Below are 20,976 nucleotides of genomic sequence, written 5' to 3'. Positions count from 1 at the left end.
ATGGAGGTGATCAGGATGCTGGTATGGAGGTGATCAGGACGCTGGTATGGGGTATAGCAGTGATCAGAATGCTGGTATGGGGTATGGTGGTGATCAGGATGCTGGTATGGGGTATGGTGGTGATCAGGATGCTGGTATGGGGTATGGTGGTGATCAGGACGCTGCTATGGGGTATGAAGATGATCAGGACGCTGGTATGGTGTATGGAGGTGATCAGGACGCTGGTATGGTGTATGGAGGTGATCAGGATGCTGGTATGGTGTATGACGGTGATCAGGATGCTGGTATAGGGTATGGCGGTGATCAGGACTCTGGTATGGGGTATGGCGGTGATCAGGATGCTGGTATGAGGTATGGCGGTGATCAGGATGCTGGTATGGGGTATGGCGGTGATCAGGGCTCTGGTATGGGGTATGGCGGTGATCAGGACACTGGTATGGGGTATGGAGGTGATCAGGATGCTGGTATGGGGTATGGCGGTGATCAGGACACTGGTATGGGGTATGGCGGTGATCAGGACGCTGGTATGGGGTATGGCGGTGATCAGGACACTGGTATGGGGTATGGAGGTGATCAGGACGCTGGTATGGTGTATGGAGGTGATCAGGATGCTGGTATGGTGTATGACGGTGATCAGGATGCTGGTATGGGGTGTGGAGGAGATCAGGATGCTGGTATGGGGTATGGAGGTGATCAGGATGCTGGTATGGGGTATGGCGGTGATCAGGGCTCTGGTATGGGGTATGGCGGTGATCAGGACACTGGTATGGGGTATGGAGGTGATCAGGATGCTGGTATGGGGTATGGCGGTGATCAGGACACTGGTATGGGGTATGGCGGTGATCAGGACACTGGTATGGGGTATGGAGGTGATCAGGATGCTGGTATGGTGTATGGAGGTGATCAGGATGCTGGTATGGTGTATGACGGTGATCAGGATGCTGGTATGGTGTATGACTGTGATCAGGATGCTGGTATGGGGTATGGCGGTGATCAGGATGCTGGTATAGGGTATGGCAGTGATCAGGACACTGTTAAGGGGTTTGGCGGTGATCAGGATGCTGGTATGGGGTATGGCGGTGATCAGGACTCTGGTATGGGGTATGGCGGTGATCAGGACTCTGGTATGGGGTATGGCGGTGATCAGGACGCTGGTATGAGGTATGGCGGTGATCAGGGCTCTGGTATGGGGTATGGCGGTGATCAGGACGCTGGTATGGGGTATGGAGGTGATCAGGACGCTGGTATGGGGTATGGCGGTGATCAGGGCTCTGGTATGGGGTATGGCGGTGATCAGGACGCTGGTATGGGGTATGGAGGTGATCAGGACGCTGGTATGGGGTATGGCGGTGATCAGGACGCTGGTATGGGGTATGGCGGTGATCAAGACGCTGGTATGGGGTATGGCGGTGATCAGGACGCTGGTATGGGGTATGGCGGTGATCAGGACACTGGTATGGGGTATGGAGGTGATCAGGATGCTGGTATGGGGTATGGAGGTGATCAGGATGCTGGTATGGGGTATGGAGGTGATCAGGATGCTGGTATGGGGTATGGCGGTGATCAGGACGCTGGTATGGGGTATGGAGGTGATCAGGACGCTGGTATGGTGTATGGAGGTGATCAGGATGCTGGTATGGTGTATGACGGTGATCAGGATGCTGGTATGGGGTATGGAGGTGATCAGGATGCTGGTATGGGGTGTGGAGGAGATCAGGATGCTGGTATGGGGTATGGAGGTGATCAGGATGCTGGTATGGGGTATGGCGGTGATCAGGGCTCTGGTATGGGGTATGGCGGTGATCAGGACACTGGTATGGGGTATGGAGGTGATCAGGATGCTGGTATGGGGTATGGCGGTGATCAGGACGCTGGTATGGGGTATGGAGGTGATCAGGACGCTGGTATGGGGTATGGAGGTGATCAGGACGCTGGTATGGGGTATGGCGGTGATCAGGACGCTGGTATGGGGTATGGCGGTGATCAGGACGCTGGTATGGGGTATGGCGGTGATCAGGGCTCTGGTATGGGGTATGGCGGTGATCAGGACACTGGTATGGGGTATGGAGGTGATCAGGATGCTGGTATGGGGTATGGAGGTGATCAGGATGCTGGTATGGGGTATGGCGGTGATCAGGACACTGGTATGGGGTATGGCGGTGATCAGGACGCTGGTATGGGGTATGGCGGTGATCAGGACACTGGTATGGGGTATGGAGGTGATCAGGACGCTGGTATGGTGTATGGAGGTGATCAGGATGCTGGTATGGTGTATGACGGTGATCAGGATGCTGGTATGGGGTATGGAGGTGATCAGGATGCTGGTATGGGGTGTGGAGGAGATCAGGATGCTGGTATGGGGTATGGCGGTGATCAGGATGCTGGTATGGGGTATGGCGGTGATCAAGACGCTGGTATGGGGTATGGCGGTGATCAGGACACTGGTATGGGGTATGGCGGTGATCAGGACGCTGGTATGGGGGTGATCAGGACGCTGGTATGTGGTATGGAGGTGATCAGGACGCTGGTATGGGGTATGGAGGTGATCAGGACGCTGGTATGGGGTATGGCGGTGATCAGGACGCTGGTATGGGGTATGGCGGTGATCAGGACGCTGGTATGGGGTATGGCGGTGATCAGGGCTCTGGTATGGGGTATGGCGGTGATCAGGACACTGGTATGGGGTATGGAGGTGATCAGGATGCTGGTATGGGGTATGGAGGTGATCAGGATGCTGGTATGGGGTATGGCGGTGATCAGGACACTGGTATGGGGTATGGCGGTGATCAGGACGCTGGTATGGGGTATGGCGGTGATCAGGACACTGGTATGGGGTATGGAGGTGATCAGGACGCTGGTATGGTGTATGGAGGTGATCAGGATGCTGGTATGGTGTATGACGGTGATCAGGATGCTGGTATGGGGTATGGCGGTGATCAGGACGCTGGTATGGGGTATGGAGGTGATCAGGATGCTGGTATGGGGTGTGGAGGAGATCAGGATGCTGGTATGGTGTATGACGGTGATCAGGATGCTGGTATGGGGTATGGAGGTGATCAGGATGCTGGTATGGTGTATGACGGTGATCAGGATGCTGGTATGGGGTATGGAGGTGATCAGGATGCTGGTATGGGGTGTGGAGGAGATCAGGATGCTGGTATGGGGTATGGCGGTGATCAGGGCTCTGGTATGGGGTATGGCGGTGATCAGGACACTGGTATGGGGTATGGAGGTGATCAGGATGCTGGTATGGGGTATGGCGGTGATCAGGACACTGGTATGGGGTATGGCGGTGATCAGGACGCTGGTATGGGGTATGGCGGTGATCAGGACACTGGTATGGGGTATGGAGGTGATCAGGATGCTGGTATGGTGTATGGAGGTGATCAGGATGCTGGTATGGTGTATGACGGTGATCAGGATGCTGGTATGGTGTATGACGGTGATCAGGATGCTGGTATGGGGTATGGCGGTGATCAGGATGCTGGTATAGGGTATGGCAGTGATCAGGACACTGTTAAGGGGTTTGGCGGTGATCAGGATGCTGGTATGAGGTATGGCGGTGATCAGGATGCTGGTATGGGGTATGGCGGTGATCAGGGCTCTGGTATGGGGTATGGCGGTGATCAGGACGCTGGTATGGGGTATGGAGGTGATCAGGATGCTGGTATGGGGTATGGCGGTGATCAGGACACTGGTATGGGGTATGGCGGTGATCAAGACGCTGGTATGGGGTATGGCGGTGATCAGGACGCTGGTATGGGGTATGGCGGTGATCAGGACGCTGGTATGGGGTATGGCGGTGATCAGGACGCTGGTATGGGGTATGGCGGTGATCAGGACGCTGGTATGGGGTATGGAGGTGATCAGGACGCTGGTATGGGGTATGGAGGTGATCAGGACGCTGGTATGGGGTATGGCGGTGATCAGGACGCTGGTATGGGGTATGGCGGTGATCAGGACGCTGGTATGGGGTATGGCGGTGATCAGGACGCTGGTATGGGGTATGGCGGTGATCAGGACGCTGGTATGGGGTATGGCGGTGATCAGGACGCTGGTATGGGGTATGGCGGTGATCAGGACGCTGGTATGGGGTATGGCGGTGATCAGGACGCTGGTATGGGGTATGGCGGTGATCAGGACGCTGGTATGGGGTATGGCGGTGATCAGGACGCTGGTATGGGGTATGGCGGTGATCAGGACGCCGGTATGGGGTATGGCGGTGATCAGGACGCTGGTATGGGGTATGGAGGTGATCAGGACGCTGGTATGGGGTATGGCGGTGATCAGGACGCTGGTTTGGGGTATGGCGGTGATCAGGGCGCTGTTATGGTGTATGGTGGTGATCAGGGCACTGTTATGGTGTATGGTGGTGAATTTTTTTCTAAATTCCATCTCCCCTGTTTACCAATATACCATTAACCGCTTTCCCGCCACCCTATAGCAGATATACTGCTACAGGGCGGCAGGAGTGTGCAATTTTGCACATTTCTGGGTAGAGGGCACGTGCAAGCCCTACCCAGGCCGCCATTCGCGGCCACGGCTGTCAATCACCGGGTCATGGCCAGTGATTACCCGCTGGTGCCCGGTGATTACCGAGCATCTCCGACGGGGAAGAAGACTGTTTTGTTTACTAATAGTCCTCCTCCCTGTCAGCTCGGGCACACTGCACTGCACAGTCATCCAGAGCAGTGTGATTACAGTGGGGCACACAGACACATAGTAAAACACTCCCAGCACACAGGTTACCCTTCGATCGCTCCTCATGTGAACCCCTTTCTGCCCAGTGCCATTAGTAGTGTCTGCTTTTTTTTTTTTTTTTTTTTTAAGCACTGATCACTGTATTGGTGTCACTGGGGATGTCATTGACACCAAGTCAGTTCCCCCCAGTGTCAGAATGTCCGCCGCAGTCCCACTGTAAGTCGCTGATCACCGCCATTACTAGTAAAAAAAAAAATCCAGTATCTTTCCCGCCATTTGTAAATGCTATAACCTTCACGTAAACCAATTGATTTACACGTAATGGGATTTTTTATAGCAATGGAGCAGAATACATTTTGGCCTAAATTTATGATAAAATTTGATTTTTACAATTTTTTTACTGGACATTTTTAATAGCAAAACGTCAAAAATATTGTGGGTTTTTTTTTTCTCAAAATTATTGGTCTTTTTTTTTTATAGCGCAAAAAATTAAAAAAGCGCACAATCAAATACCACCGAAAGAAAGCTCAATTCATGGGAAAAAAAGGATGTAAATTCCATTGGGTGCAGCGTTTGCATGACTGCGCAGTTGTCAATTAAAGTAACGCAGTGCCGTAACGCAAAAAAATCGCCTGGTCAGGAAGGGCGGGAAATCCTTGGGAGGGAAAGGGATTAATGTACCGCTGCTGCAGAAAAATAAGCTTTCTTTGATTTTTAGAACGAAGACTCGCCTTAGCCCTGCTGTGTTCCATAGAAAGTTCATGGCTTCCTGGTATGTAGATTTGGGACGTGAAAACCAGTAAGACACAGGAAGCAGTTCACTAGCTGACCTCATTAGCACACACCCTGCACTCATCAACTGTTTGCATGGCATCCCTCCAGGCATGCAATTTTTTGGCTTGTTAATGTAGGCTGCCACAGCTCCGATGTTTGCATGTCATCCCCAGTGTCCCTCCCTCTAGATGACCTGAGCCGCGTGTCAAACTCTCGGGGGCTGTGGGTTGACACCCCTGATGTAGTGCAAGGACCTGCCTGATTGGATACAGAGTGAATGGATAGGTGGGTCTTCCTATTCCATAGCTTTGGTACATCTAAAGGAAATTGTACAGAGATTGTACAATCAGATTCTAAAGTGTATGGCTACCTCTATCCAACCTGTGGTCCTTGGGACTCGTGCTGCCCCAGAGAGTTTAGCATGCGGCCCAGGCCTGCCTGGATGGCCGCTGGGGATGATGTGCAAATATAGCAGCTATGGCAGCCTACATTGAAAAGCCAGGCAAATGCATCCCTGGAGGGATAACGGGGATGCTGTGAAAACATAGTTGAAAGATGCAGGGTGTGTGCTAATGAGGTCAGCTGGTGAACTGCTTCCTGTGTCTTACTGGTTCTCACATCCCAAATCTACATACATACCAGGAAGTCAACCTAAGGCAAGTCCTCATGCTAAAAATCAAAGGAGGCTTTTATTTTTCTGCAGTAGAGGTATATTGGTAAATAGGGGAGCTGGAATTTAGAAAAAAAAAGGTAACCCTTTTTGTTCCCCAATAAGTGCCCCCCCCCCCCATACCATTTATCTGCCAATCCCTGGCCTATTAGCCTGGAAAATGTCCAGAACTGATTGTTGGCCTTCAGTTTCACTGACTTCAGTGGGGTTTGGATTCAGCACCCAGACTTCTGTAATTTTTGCTGAACCTGCCTCAAACTCCGGCATGCTCGTCTTGTCACTATCCTCAACCCTGCCCTGGGTGTATAGAGTCACCATAGGCCTGCATCCTTCTCTTCTGGTGGCATCCATGGGGTATGACAGAGTGTGCTGTTTCATGTTTCATACTTGTCTCCAGACGGGGGAAGTTTGGGTTCTAGTGATAATCTGCCAGTGTGCTGGTTGATTTCTATGGACATGCAATGGATGGCAATACCTCACATAACAGCCTCCCTTACCCCTGTACCCTTGTTCACGACACCCCCCTACATTACCCTGGTATAGAATAAAGGACCTCCACTGCATTCATTAAGAGGAAACGTGAGCTCTGTCCTTTTCTACCTCCAGCAGAGAAGAGGAATTTGGAGAATGTGGGGTCATAGTGTGAAGACTACCTCCCATCTGTCCCTCCATTTGTAAACAAATTCCTCTGTCTCTTGTCTCTCCTCTATTGTCATTCTTTTAGTCTGCTGTACAGACCGTTGTCAACCTGAACCTAGCATCAGCATTATGGTTGCCCTCAAAGGGCCAGTTGTATCTGTAAGACTAGATATCCAAAGCACCCCACCCTCGCTCACATCTTAAGTCAAGGATCCCCCATCCTCCCTTACGTCACAGAGTACTACCTTACCCTGAGTTGCTGCCATTAAGAAGCTGAGGGAGGAGCTGGAAAATAGAAGGTGCAGGGTCTAGAGGAGAACCAGAGGAGGGTTGGAGTCTACTGAATGCTAAGACCAGGGGAGGTAGAGGTGGAGGTGAGGGAGTTCTGCAGATGCACACAGAGGTGCAGCATCTGTAGGAGTTCTGTTCTTTTCTATGCTGCCAATTGCTGAGGCAGAGAGGGGGGCAGAGAAGAACCTCTCCACAGCTGCATGGAGAAGCTCCGGATCTTCTGAAGGAGTTCTGTCCTCCTCTCTTCTGTTAACTGCTTAGACAGGGAAGGAGCGGAAAAGAGCCTCTTTATGGCTGCACCGAGAAGCACAGGATCTGGTGGAGAAGTTCTGTCTTCCTGTCTCGGAAAGGGGGGCAGAGAAGAAGCCTCTCCACTGCTGCATGGAGAAGCTCCGGATATTCTGAAGGAGTTCTGTCCTCCTCTCTTCTGTTAACTGCTTAGACAGGGAAGGAGCAGAAAAGAGCCTCTTTATGGCTTCACCGAGAAGCACAGGATCTGGTGGAGAAGATCTGTCTTCCTGTCTCAGGAGGAGGGGGGGGGGGGGGGCGGAGAAGAAGCATCTCCACAGCTGTATTGAGAAACTCTGGATCTTGTGAAGGAGTTCTGTCCTCTCTGCTGTCAACTGCTGAGACGGAAAGAGCAGAGAAGAGCCTCTCCATGGCTTCACCGAGAAGCACAGGATCTGGTGGAGAAGTTCTGTCTTCCTGTCTCGGGGGGGGGGCAGAGAAGAAGCCTCTCCACAGCTGCATGGAGAAACTCTGGATCTTGTGAAGGAGTTCTGTCCTCTCTGCTGTCAACTGCTGAGACAGGGAAAGAGCAGAGAAGAGCCTCACCGTGGCTTCACCGAGAAGCACAGGATCTGGTGGAGACGTTCTGTCTTCCTCTCTGCTGTCAACTGCTGAGACAGGGAAGGAGCAGAGAAGAGCATCTCCATGGCTTCACCGAGAAGCACAGGATCTGGTGGAGACGTTCTGTCTTCCTCTCTGCTTTCAACTGCTGAGACGGGATGGGGGAGCAGAGACTACCTTCTCAGCTGTACGGAGAAGCATACGATCTGGTGGAAATGTTCTGTCCTCCGATACGGAATGGGGGAGGGTGAGATGTGCTTCTCCTCAGCTGCATGGAGAAATGCAGGATCTGGTGGAGGAGTTCTGACCTACGGTATCTGCTGCTAACTGCTAAAACGGGATGGGGGGGGGCAGAGACATGCTTCTCTGTGGATGCACAGCAAAGCACAAGATCTGGTGCAGGAGCTTCATCCTCTCTGCTGCTGAGACAAGGTGTGGGTGGAGATGAAGGGGGGTGCAACAGCTGCAGGACAGGTGTGAGGATCACATGAAATGGCCCGCAGGGCTGGATTCTTCCCACAGGACTTGTGTTTCACACGCGTGCTCTAAATGATTGCCTGTAGTATGTTCCTTCATAGGCATGTCGGGAGATTAGGTAGGAACAGCTCAGTTTGTTTTATTTATTGAAAATGGCTTTACAGTTTGGCTGATGCACATTTGTAGATCTGGTCAGTCTTGGGGCTGGGCTGGAAGACTGTAGAAAAAGAAGAACATGGAATCTTGTAGAAGGCACGATACCCTGTTTAGCCCCAGTTAGCGACATTCTGCAGCCATCGCTGTCTGGACCGGGCAGTGACACTGCAAAGTAAAACAAAAAGCGCACCAACCTTGCGCATTACCTCAATAAACTGTGATTTTATTAAAATGAGATATATACCGTATTTTTCGCTCCATAAGACGCACTTTTTTCCCCCCAAAAAAGGGGGGAAAATGTCAGTGCGTCTTATGGAGTGAATATGGAGTGGCCGGTCCGATATTTCCACCGCCGCCGTGTCAGAATACAGGGCCGGCCGCTCAGCTCTGCAGTGGGACTTTACCTGTTCCTCTATCCAGCGCCGCGCGGTCTTCCCGGCTTCTGTAGTGTGGGCATGACAGCCGGGTGCCAAGTGCGCATGCGCAAGAAGCGGTGCTCTTTGTGAATGGTAAGGTGGTACCTGGGACACATGACAGATCCCAGATGCCGCCAGACCAATCACAAAGCGCAGTGCTTCTCGCTCATGCGTACTGGGCATCCGGCTGTCCGCCGAGCGCCATTACAGAAGCCGGGTAGACAGTGCGCCGCTGGATAGAGGAACAGGTAAGATCAAAGGACAACTCCACGGAAGTAAGAGCGGGAGAGGTACCCGCTCCCCACCTCCCCAAAGGTCAGCAGTCATCTCCTGTACTGTCCGCAGTCTCTGGTCATCTCCTGTACTGTGTCCGCAGTCTCTGGTCATCTCCTGTACTATGTCTGCAGTCTCTGGTCATCTCCTGTACTATGTCCGCAGTCTCTGGTCATCTCCTGTACTATGTCTGCAGTCTCTGGTCATCTCCTGTACTGTCCGCAGTCTCTGGTCATCTCCTGTACTGTGTCCGCAGTCTCTGGTCATCTCCTGTACTATGTCTGCAGTCTCTGGTCATCTCCTGTACTATGTCCGCAGTCTCTGGTCATCTCCTGTACTATGTCTGCAGTCTCTGGTCATCTCCTGTACTGTGTCCGCAGTCTCTGGTCATCTCCTGTACTGTGTCCGCAGTCTCTGGTCATCTCCTGTACTGTGTCCGCAGTCTCTGGTCATCTCCTGTACTGTGTCCGCAGTCTCTGGTCATCTCCTGTACTGTGTCCGCAGTCTCTGGTCATCTCCTGTACTATGTCCGCAGTCTCTGGTCATCTCCTGTACTTTGTCCGCAGTCTCTGGTCATCTCCTGTACTGTGTCCGCAGTCTCTGGTCATCTCCTGTACTGTCCGCAGTCTCTGGTCATCTCCTGTACTGTCCGCAGTCTCTGATCATCTCCTGTACTGTCCGCAGTCTCTCTTCATCTCCTGTACTATGTCCACAGTCTCTGATCATCTCCTGTACTGTGTCCGCAGTCTCTGATCATCTCCTGTACTGTCCGCAGTCTCTGATCATCTCCTGTACTGTCCGCAGTCTCTGATCATCTCCTGTACTGTCCGCAGTCTCTCTTCATCTCCTGTACTATGTCCGCAGTCTCTCTTCATCTCCTGTACTATGTCCACAGTCTCTGGTCATCTCCTGTACTATGTCCGCAGTCTCTGGTCATCTCCTGTACTGTGTCCGCAGTCTCTGGTCATCTCCTGTACTGTGTCCGCAGTCTCTGGTCATCTCCTGTACTGTGTCCGCAGTCTCTGGTCATCTCCTGTACTGTGTCCGCAGTCTCTGGTCATCTCCTGTACTATGTCTGCAGTCTCTGGTCATCTCCTGTACTGTGTCTGCAGTCTCTGGTCATCTCCTGTACTATGTCTGCAGTCTCTGGTCATCTCCTGTACTATGTCTGCAGTCTCTGGTCATCTCCTGTACTATGTCTGCAGTCTCTGGTCATCTCCTGTACTATGTCTGCAGTCTCTGGTCATCTCCTGTACTATGTCTGCAGTCTCTGGTCATCTCCTGTACTGTGTCTGCAGTCTCTGGTCATCTCCTGTACTGTGTCTGCAGTCTCTGGTCATCTCCTGTACTATGTCTGCAGTCTCTGGTCATCTCCTGTACTATGTCTGCAGTCTCTGGTCATCTCCTGTACTGTGTCTGCAGTCTCTGGTCATCTCCTGTACTGTGTCCGCAGTCTCTGGTCATCTCCTGTACTGTGTCCGCAGTCTCTGGTCATCTCCTGTACTATGTCCACAGTCTCTGGTCATCTCCTGTACTATGTCTGCAGTCCATTAGTTCAGAATTTTTTTTTTTTCCTGTTTTCTGCCGCTAAAAAGTAGGTGCGTCTTATGGTCAGGTGCGTCTTATGGAGCGAAAAATACGGTACTCACAAAGAAGTAAAACAAGCATATACGATCCTCAAAGGAACATTGAAGTGCAAAACCAGTGTGAGTCACATCAAGAGGGGAGACTCTCAAAGTTCTGCTGACACGTTTCGAAGGGGGTCCGTTCTTCCTTGCTTTTACTTTGCAGTACTGGTCAGGTTTCCCCAGCCTTGTTAAGAGCTGCACAACCTTTGATCTATTGGTAGAGGAACGTCCACAAGTGGTCTTCCCACCCATCCACCCTTGATCTGGGTCCCTGAGCACAGTAGGTGTTTCTGTTTCTCCGGGCAGTGACACTTCACAAAGCGGCTGTCATCTCTTGCTGATCTCCAGTGAAGGGAGAGAAGGGAAGTAGACTCCAGCCTGACCGCTGTACAGGGATACCCTGGTGCTAACGGGGAAGAGACTGTTTTTAGATGTGAGGGAGACAAACAAGACAGAGCTGGCCTGAGGACACAGGCACTGTGCTAGCCACAGTCACTGGAGGAGAACCGTGCCCAGTATACAAAATAAACTGATTGGCTGCAGGACATGACAGCTGGGAGCCTCTTTGAACTGGTGGAGATGTCCTTCCCAGAAGACAGCCTTTATTAAGTAGAGAAATGTATGGGACTACAAATCCCAGAAGGACAGTGCACTGCAGAAAGGAGGAAAAAGGAAGGCTCTGGACAGTCCCATGGGGAGTGAGAAGTGACTGTTGGAGGGTGTCGCTGAGTTGGAGACACTGCTATTGGCAGAGTTCACCACAGTGAGGCCACAGTCATCGCCAAAATCCAGTGGGTTGGAGGAAAGGGATGTCACTGGTTTGGCGAGAGATTGCCGCTACAGTGCCCAGTCAACGCCAAAGCATCCTGTCATCCGAGAGCAGGAGGAGGCTTCTTAACAGACTGCATTGAGGTGAACAGTCGCTGGCTTCAATCGCCCTAATCTTTTCCTAAAGGGACAGTGCCATCCTACCTTTTCTGTTGGTTACAAATAGATCTAAGTGCTCCAGCGCAGCAGCATGGGCCCCAACAATTAATAACACACTGACCAGTTAGAGGGGTTTTGCAGAGACTTGAGGACCTTATAGCTTCAAGCACCAAATGTAGTCAGGCCCCACCTAGATATAGGGCTCAGGTACAGAAATATTTACTCCTCTCATTGTTTGTTGCATTGTACAGATTTGTTTAATTTATTGCTATTTTCTTAACGTTCTCTTGTTGGCTGTGTTGCTGAAATAAATAAATCCTTCTTTTCCAGCCTTGGTGTGTCAGAGGGCACGGCATTGCCAGAACAGACATTGACAACTGGAATCAGGGGACCCATATATCAGTGTTTCCTTCAGAGGTAAGCAATATATGGGACTGTTAAGGGGTTTGGCCATCGTGTGAGCAGAGAAGAAAGGAAATGTTGGGCATGCTGTAAAGCGTGTGTTAGGGATCCGGGTGTGACCAGAAATGTGTGGACTGACACAGGGAAGTAGCAGGCTTCAAGAACACAGGTGTAGTCAGGGCTGGAGAGGTGGAATGGTCAGGCAGGCCGTTTGGTACTGTTAAGCCGCCTGGCAGAGTCTCTAGCAGCCCACCGCACGGACGCCCTCAGGGCGCGGGGGCCAAGTCCCAGCCTGCTGTTCACCAGGGCCCCTGATGGTGGGGATGGACTTGGTGCAGACTGGAACCAGGTCGCGACCCCCGAGTGCGACCTGCGGTGGTAGAGAGTACTGACAGGGGAGTGCAGGAACGGAATCTAATTTGGAAGAGGCAGACAGATACACTGGTCTGATCCGAGCCGGATGGATGGATGGAAGGTCGGGTACAGTATGCGTGGTCAGACAGGCCGGGTCGGTATTATGCGGGCAGCGAGGTACAAGAGGAGAGAGCTAAGAATGGTCAGGTCACAAGCCAGGTTCAGCAGGGTGCTAGCAAATACAGTACCAGGGATCAGACGGAAGAGTAGTCAGGCAAGCCAGGGGTTAAACAGGAGAAGAGCAGGATCAGTAACAAGCAGAGGTCGGCAACGGAGTATACAGCAACACAGGATACAAGGGCTCATGGGAAACATTTACACCAAGGCACAGATCACAGGCCTGGTCATTCCTTAAATACACCTCCTGCAATCAGCCCCAGGTGTTGGCTGACTGCAGAAGTGAGCTTCTGGCTGCTGAGAGCACCCGCTGGTCAGCCCTGGTACTGCAGCCCACACGGCAGGTGAGTCCCACCACCAGTGCTGAGTCCATTCCTGACAGCGTGCTGAGAAATAAGCTGCTGGAGGCCTGGAGATTGCAGGCAGAGAAAGGACAAAGAGAGTGAGCAGAGAAAAATGGGACCTTGAGTGCATTTTTCAGGCTTGAATGTTTTACATTAGCCAGTGGAATAATACATTCATAGGAGAAGGAGATGAGGAATTAACTAAGTTCATTGGAGATACTGCGCTACCGTTGAACCCAATGGGGTGAAAAATGCACAACTCTGCCCAAGAAGCTGTATTGTAGCCATCACACCTCATGGTTTGTGCAGGGTGTTGTAGTGAATTGGTGGATGATGCCACCATACCATCATAGCGAAATAAGGAACTTCACCAGCACACATTGGTATAGTGGTAGTCTTGTCCTTTGTTCACATAAGGCAAACGACATTTTAATATGGGGTTCCCCCTTAAAATAGACTCTGGGGAACCCCATGGCTTTTTGTAATCATCCTTGTGCTTTCTGTGATTAAAGGACAAGATTATCACTACACCAAGGTGTTGTGGTGAAGATCCATATTTTATTCCCTCAAGAAGTTCATGTACTTTATCGAGCATCGAACAACAATAATCAAGCAATTCAAAGCTAATGTCAGAACAGGCACCATACGATACAGTAGGAATCTTCTTGTTGAGCATTGAAGGGCTCCTAGAAGAATGTTTAGAATTTTTTAGGTGCAAACTAAGCCTAACAGAACATCTACTGGATGGAAGGTGTTGGAACTTCAGGCTGAGAGTTGAAGGGACGTTATCAGACAGACTGAACCTAAGTTCTTATCTTCTCACCTTTTAAGTGTCTGATGTGTTTGTATGTGATAAGGCTGGACCAACAGAGGCAGGACTTGGTTCTGTTGGATACTCAATGGAGTGTGTCCTCCTTCAAAGGAGCTGGTACTCAATGAAGGTACAGTGTAGAAGGACCATGTTTCAGTCCCAGGCTGGTACCTCACTGATAACGATAAAAAGAGCGCTCAGCAGATGACAAACTCTGGGGTGAATGTTGAGGAGCACCCAGTACAAAAGTTCATAACACTCAGGGGTCTATTTGAAATGTTTGTTAAGAGCATTTGGTAAATCCAATATATTTTGAGGAAAAGTCCTTCCTCTTGCTCAGGGCTTCTCTCTTGGTGGGAACTGTGTCTGAGAAGTCTATCTCAGAAAACAATAGCCTGTGTCCGGGAAGTCTCTCTTGGGGAACAGTGGCCTGTGCCCAGAAGTCTCTTGGGGAAAAGTGGCTTGTTTCTTGGAAGTATCTCCCGGGGAACAGCTACCTGTGTTTGGGAAGTTTCTCTTGGGGAACAGTGGCCCGTGTCTGGGAAGTCTCTCTTGGGGAACAGCGACCTGTCTTTTGGAAGTTTCTCTTGGGGAACAGTGGCCCGTGTCTGGGAAGTTTCTCTCGGGGAACAGTGGCCCGTGTCTGGGAAGTTTCTCTTGGGGAACAGCAGCTTGTGTCTGGGAAGTCTCCTTTCGGGGAACAGCGGACCGTGTCCGGGAAGTCTCTCTTGGGGAACAGTGGCCTGTGTCCTGAAGTCTTTTGGGGAAAGCGGCCTGTTTCTTGGAAGTCTCTCGGAGAACAGCGGCCTGTGTCCAGGATGTCTCTCTTGGGGAACAGCGGCCTGTGTCCAGGATGTCTCTCTTGGGGAACAGTGGCCTGTGTCCAGGATGTCTCTCTTGGGGAACAGCGGCCTGTGTCTGGGTATTTTTTCTCAAGGAACAGTGGCCTGTGTCTGGGATGTTTCTCTTGAGGAACAGCGGCCCGTGTCTGGGATGTCTCTCTTGGGGAACAGCGGCCCGTGTCTGGGATGTCTCTCTTGGGGAACAGCTACTTGTGTTCGGGAAGCTTCTTTCGGGGAACAGTGGCCTGTGTCGGGGGAAGTCTCTCACAGGGAACAGCGGCCTGTATCCGGGAAGTTTCTCTTGGGGAACAGCAGCCTGTTCCCGGAACATTTCTCTTTAGGAACAGCGGCCCATGTCTGGGAAGTTTTTCTCGGGGAACAGTGGCCTGTTTCCAGGAAGTCTCTTGAGGAACAGTGGTCTGTGTCTGGGAAGTCTCTCTTGGGGAACAGCAACCCGTGTCTGGGAAGTTTCTCAGGGAAAAGCGACCTGTGTTTGGGAAGTTTCTCTCGGGGAACAGCGGCCCATGTCTGGGAAGTCTCTCTCAGGGAACAGCGACCGGTGTTTGGGAAGTTTCTCTCGGGGAACAGCGGCCCGTGTCTGGGAAGTCTCTCTTGGGGAACAGCGACCTGTGTTCGGAAAGTTCCTCTCAGGGAACAGCGGCCCATATCTGGGAAGTTTCTCTCGGGGAACAGCAGCTCGTGTCTGGGGAGTCTCCTCTTGGGGAACATCAGCCCATGTCCAGGAAGTTTCTCTCGGGGAACAGCAGCCCATGTTCGGGAAGTTTCTCTTGGGTAACAGCGACCCGTGTCCGCAAAGTTTCTCTTGGGGAACAATGGCCCGTGTCTGGTAATTCTCAGCTCCTCTCTTGTCAGAGCTGCTACAACCTGCAGAAGGCACAGACTTTCCAGGCACAGGCCACTGTTTCCACCAGAAGAGAGGCCCCGAGGAGGAAGGAGGCCTTTCCCCACAATGTGTTGGCTTTACTTGATGCTCCTAACTAATAAATATTTCAAACAGACCCATAAGTGTTTTGAACTTTTGGATGCATTTTGTTTATATTTAGGCTTGTTGGCTTGGAAAATGTCATCTCTGATCAGGAAGGACAGAATATACCAGGTTTGCAGGGTGAAAGAAATGCAGCAAACCCTAAGGCCCCATTAATATAGAAAAAAAAAAAAAGACCTAGAATCTTCTGATAGGCAGAAACTCCTGTATAAGGGGCATGGCCCCAGTCTATGGAATTCTCTAGCCACAACCACCTGGATCAGGCTGTGACACTTCACACCTCAGCTGTCACATCTCCTTCACCATCAATGAAGGGAGGAGCAGCCATTTGGAGGAAAGGGGTGGGGGAGATTCCAGCCTGACAGCTGTATAAAGATATCTTCAAGCAATGAGTTGTTAAGAGGGAAGAGATGGGTTATACAGTTGTGCTCAAAAGTTTGCACCCCCTGGCAGAAATTGTGAAATGTTGGCATTGATATTGAAAATATGTCTGATCATGCCAAAAAATACTCTTTTATTGAAGGATGATGATCATATGAAGCCATTTATTATCAAATAGTTGTTTGGCTCTTTTTTAAATCAGATTGATAACAGAAATCTCCCAAATGGCCCGGATCAGAAGTCTCCGCCCCCTAGAATGTTTGGCCTTGGTACGGACACACAAGGTGACACACACGGGTTAAAATGCCAATTAGAGGTTAATTTCCCACATCTGTGGCTTTTTAAATTGCAATTAGTGTCAGTGTATAAATAGTCAATGAGTTTGTTAGCTCTTACATGGAAGCACTGACTAGGCTAGATACTGAGCCATGGGGAGCAGAAAATAACTGTCAAAAGTCCTGCGTAACAAGGTAATGGAACTTTATAAAGATGGAAAAGGACATAAAAAGATGTCCAAAGCCTTGAATATGGGTTTCCCTTTGTATCCTGGACAATTGTTCTGTCAGTTATGGCTGCAATCTTTCTTGGTCTACTTGACCTTGGCTTGGTATCAAGAGATCCCCAAACTTTCCACTTCTTAATAGGTGATTGAACAGTGCTGATTGGCACATTCAAGGCTTTGGACATCTTTTTATGTCCTTTTCCATCTTTATAAAGTTCCATTACCTTGTTACGCAGGACTTTTGACAGTTCTTTTCTGATCCCCATGGCTCAGTATCTAGCCTAGTCCGTGCATCCATGTGAGAGCTAATAAACTCATTGACTATTTATGCACAGACACTAGTTGCAAATTTAAAAAGCCACAGATGTGGAAATTAGCCTCTAATTGGCATTGTAACCTATGTGTCAACTTGTGTGTCTGTACCAAGGCCAAACATTTCAGGGGGCGGAGACTTCTGATCTGGGCCATTTGGGTGATATCTGTTGTCATCATGATTTAAAAAGGAGCCAAACAACTATGTGATAATAAATGGCTTCATATGATCATCATCCTTCAATAAAAGAGCATTTTTTGGCATGATCAGTCAGATTTTCAATATCAATGCCAAAATTTCACAATTTCTGCCAGGGGATGTAAAATTGTGAGCTCAACTGTATGTGAGGGTGACAGGAACAAACAAGGGAAAGCTGTAGACACTGATTATGTGGTAGGGCTGCAATTGCAACCCTACTGAGGAGAGCCTACCTACCTCCCAGTATACAGAAAAAGACTGCTAGGAGCCTCCTGGAACTGTGGAGGATGTAGTGCCCAGGAGACGGCATCTTCTAAGTGGAGAACTGTATGGTGTAACAAACTTGCTCATCAGACTTGGACGCGGAGTTCCCCTTTTTTATTAGAAGTATGCCTCAATCCTTTATTCTCCTTCCCCCTCCCTTCCTGAGAGGCACAGGGACAGATGTGTAAGTGTTAAAAGTTGCTGGCAGGCTGGAGCAGCAGAGCTACAAAGCCCCCCGATGGAGGCAGAGCCTCTCAGTCTAAGAACCCGTGTAGGCTCACACATCCAAAAACAGATAAGGCAGCTTCTCCCAGGAATTGAAAGAGATTGTAACCTCATAAAACCTAACAGTTAAAGGTGACAGAATGAAATGAACATTCCTCAAGTCAGGTTTTTCCCCTATGTTTCATGTCATGGATTATGACAGATGTTGGTTCTAATTCAGAGTTTGCCCGACTGACCCCTCCCAAAACAACGTATTGGCCAGTATTCAGAGCCACCCCCCCCCCCCTGCAGGGGGACTTTAAAAGACAGGCTGGCAAGCCTAAAGAGTTAAGCTAAAGAGATCTCCTAATTTTAACATCGTAACAGCAAGAGATCAAAGACCCTTTCCGCTCTGCAACTTGGATCTGCTTACCTTAAGGCTGAACATGGCAAGTAACTTAACCTTTTAACTTCTCCCTGTTATCTCTGTGCTGAGCTGTTTTCTATGCATATATATATATATATATATATATATATCTAGTTACATTTTCTTTGTACATATTTTATTGCACCTGTTTGACTTTTTTAGTAATAAATCTTTCTTTCTGAAAGTGTTAAACTGTTTCTAAGCGCTTACTTGCAATTCACGAATTCCTGCCTTTTGAAGAGACGCTACTGTGTTTGTTTAATCCTCTGCCCAATCGGCCTGCAGTGACCGTATTGGACAGGCGACTTTTCAACCATTACAGTGTATATTTGATAAAGAGAGTTTCCCCTTTCTCTGTACAAAAAGGGGTGGTGGCAGTGAAGGGTTAGTTGCGTAATTAACCTGACCCAGTAACAAGCGCATTCAGGCTGCCGGTGCGTCGATTGCATTCCATTAGCTGGACAATCGTCATGCAGGTCGCAGCTGAGTGTGGCATTGTTACGCACGTCACATTGCGGTTTTAGATCGGCCGGTCCTTTGGTCACGAGTTTGGTGAGAAGGTCTGGGGTCTGATGCCGCGGGCATGACGTATTATTGTTGGTCGCGGTCGTGCGATTGTCGCATGTTGAGGGTGGCGATTGAGCGACCGTGACATATGGGACTACAAGTCCCGGGAGGAAGGTGTGCTGCAGAAAGTAGGAAAAGGAAGAAGCACGGGCTTGGGGCAGTCTCATGTGCAGAGTGAGTGGTGACTGTTGGAGGGTGCCAGGAAGTCAGAGATGCTTCTTTTGTCAGAGTGAGACTGTGCTGCTGCATTCACATAGAGACCACAGCTGTTGGAGAGATCCTGCAGGCTGGATGAAAGGGACATCATTGGTGTCATGAGAGATCGCCGCTACAGAGTCCAAAGTCGCTACCAATACTATAGGTTCTGATCAACAGAAAGCAGGAGGAGGATTCTCAAAAGACTGCATGGTGGTGAGAGACCACTGGTCTCAACCTCCCTAATCTCTTAAAGGAATAGCGCCACCCTTAGGACAGAGTGAGCACTAACACCCTTTACCATGAGATGCAAATAGAGTGCAACAACATAGCACTGTGGGCCCTGTTCTAAGATCAAAGTTCCAATCCAATCAATAACCAAAATGTCTTGCCTTTAAACTGTGCCTGTTCCCATATGAACGCTCAGGTGCCTGTAGCTCGATGGTTGCAGCTCTAAGTACATGAGCTACTTTTGAAGCAGAAAAGGGTGTTTTTGGCCCCATAGGCTTCAATGGAAATGCCTAAAAATGCTTGAAATAAGCTTTTTGCAACCCTAAAATAGATAGCTTCCTCCTTGAAATGTACTTTCTATTAAATAAAACCAACACGTTTAAACTTAAATACACCTGAATATGCCTTCAGGGAAAAAAAAAAAAAAAGATCCAAAATTGCCTGCAAAATATCACACTCAGGTATAACTGCAGCAGTCATAACCCAACTTACCTGTGCCAATTCCCACTGGGAGCAGCCTGCCTACTAATCTCTTATATTCCAATCCTAATATTATGAAACCAGTATAGTCCAGATAATTCTCCACTATCTGTCTACAGAAAAACCTGACCATGTCTATGAGGATGGAGGAGGACCAAAGTCACATGACTGAGCAGATACTAAACCTCACTCTGGAGATTATCTACTTGCTGATTGGAGAGGTGAGGATTCTGGGAGGTCACATGACATCACTCTTATCGCTATTAATAAAACACAGACCTGACTGGAGAGGTGAGGAGGATTCTGGGAGGTCACATGACATCACTCTCATCTCTCTTAATAAAACACAGACCTGACCGGAGAGGTGAGGAGGATTCTGGGAGGTCACATGACATCACTCTTATCTCTATTAATAAAACACAGATCTGACCGGAGAGGTGAGGAGGATTCTGGGAGATCACATGACATCGCTCTTATCTCTATTAATAAAACACAGACCTGACCGGAGAGGTGAGGAGGATTCTGGGAGTCTATCATGATATTCTTATTGGTTCCTCAATACAGAGATTTCCTCTTCTGAAGTCAGGTGATCATATGACCATCACAGTGCCTCCATGTGACTCCCTAAAACCTGAGAGACAGAACATGCAGAAGATTCTAGAAGTCACCAAGAAGATGATGGAGCTGCTGACAGGAGAGGTAAGCGGTGCCGGGAATTCTGGGACATTCTCCAGTAACAGACAAGGGATGTGTCTGGATGGTGACTGTATCATTGTGTGTGTCAGGTTCCTATAAGGTGTCAGGGTGTCACTGTCTATTTCTCCATGGAGGAGTGGGAGTATTTAGAAGGACACAAGGATCTCTACAAGGACGTCATGATGGACAATCAGCCGCCCCTCACATCACCGGGTAAGAGGAGACTTTATTGTAAAGGAGAGAGCAGTACGGAGGATCCACCTAGATCCCCCATCATCTGATAAACACATAGAAACAATGGATTCAGTCAGTGTGTGTGTTTCCTACAGATGGATCCAGTCATGGGAACCCACCAGAGAGATGTCCCCGTCCTCTGTATTCCCGGGATTCCACACAGGAAGGTCACACCATCCCTCATCATCATCAGGTAGATGAGGAACAATCACTGATAGTATCATTAGGATCTGTACATTATCTGCATTGTTACAATTGATGTCATTTTATTATATATTCAGAGTGGAAACCTGAGAGATCCTAAAGTTGATGTTGAAGAAGAGATAAAAGAGGAGGATGATGAGGATGATGGGGTGATAGAGGTGTCAAAATTTCCAAAAGAACACAAAGATCTGTACCCAAACAACAACATGGTGGAGTCATCCAGCTACAGGAACCCACCAGAGAGCTGTCCTCGTCCTCTGTATTCCCGGGATTCCAAACAGGAAGAACACACCATCCCTCACCATCATCAGGTAAATAAATAATGATTGACTATTGGTAGTTA

The 20,976-nt window shown here is 49.6% G+C and overlaps 1 protein-coding gene across 1 annotated transcript in view; it reads left to right on the top strand.

The window, feature by feature from the left end:
* The window catches only part of LOC149460819 (uncharacterized), a 107,219-nt gene that overhangs the window by 8,245 nt on the left and 77,998 nt on the right, over positions 1–20,976 (top strand). Inside the window, exons 2-7 of the mRNA XM_089679255.1 lie at positions 12,132–12,218; positions 19,619–19,720; positions 20,064–20,198; positions 20,285–20,401; positions 20,530–20,622; positions 20,711–20,944. Of these exons, the coding sequence (XP_089535381.1) occupies positions 19,631–19,720; positions 20,064–20,198; positions 20,285–20,401; positions 20,530–20,622; positions 20,711–20,944 (669 nt within the window). The 5' untranslated portion in view covers positions 12,132–12,218; positions 19,619–19,630. The remainder of the gene's footprint in view (positions 1–12,131; positions 12,219–19,618; positions 19,721–20,063; positions 20,199–20,284; positions 20,402–20,529; positions 20,623–20,710; positions 20,945–20,976) is intronic.

Source organism: Staurois parvus, unplaced genomic scaffold (assembly GCF_062004578.1).
Source record: "Staurois parvus isolate SC_StPar_1 unplaced genomic scaffold, SC_StPar_1.0 ptg000221l, whole genome shotgun sequence".
Taxonomy (NCBI): Eukaryota; Metazoa; Chordata; class Amphibia; order Anura; family Ranidae; genus Staurois; species Staurois parvus.
The sequence above is the reverse complement of the archived record's forward strand: the minus strand, read 5'-3'. Positions and strand labels throughout refer to the sequence as shown.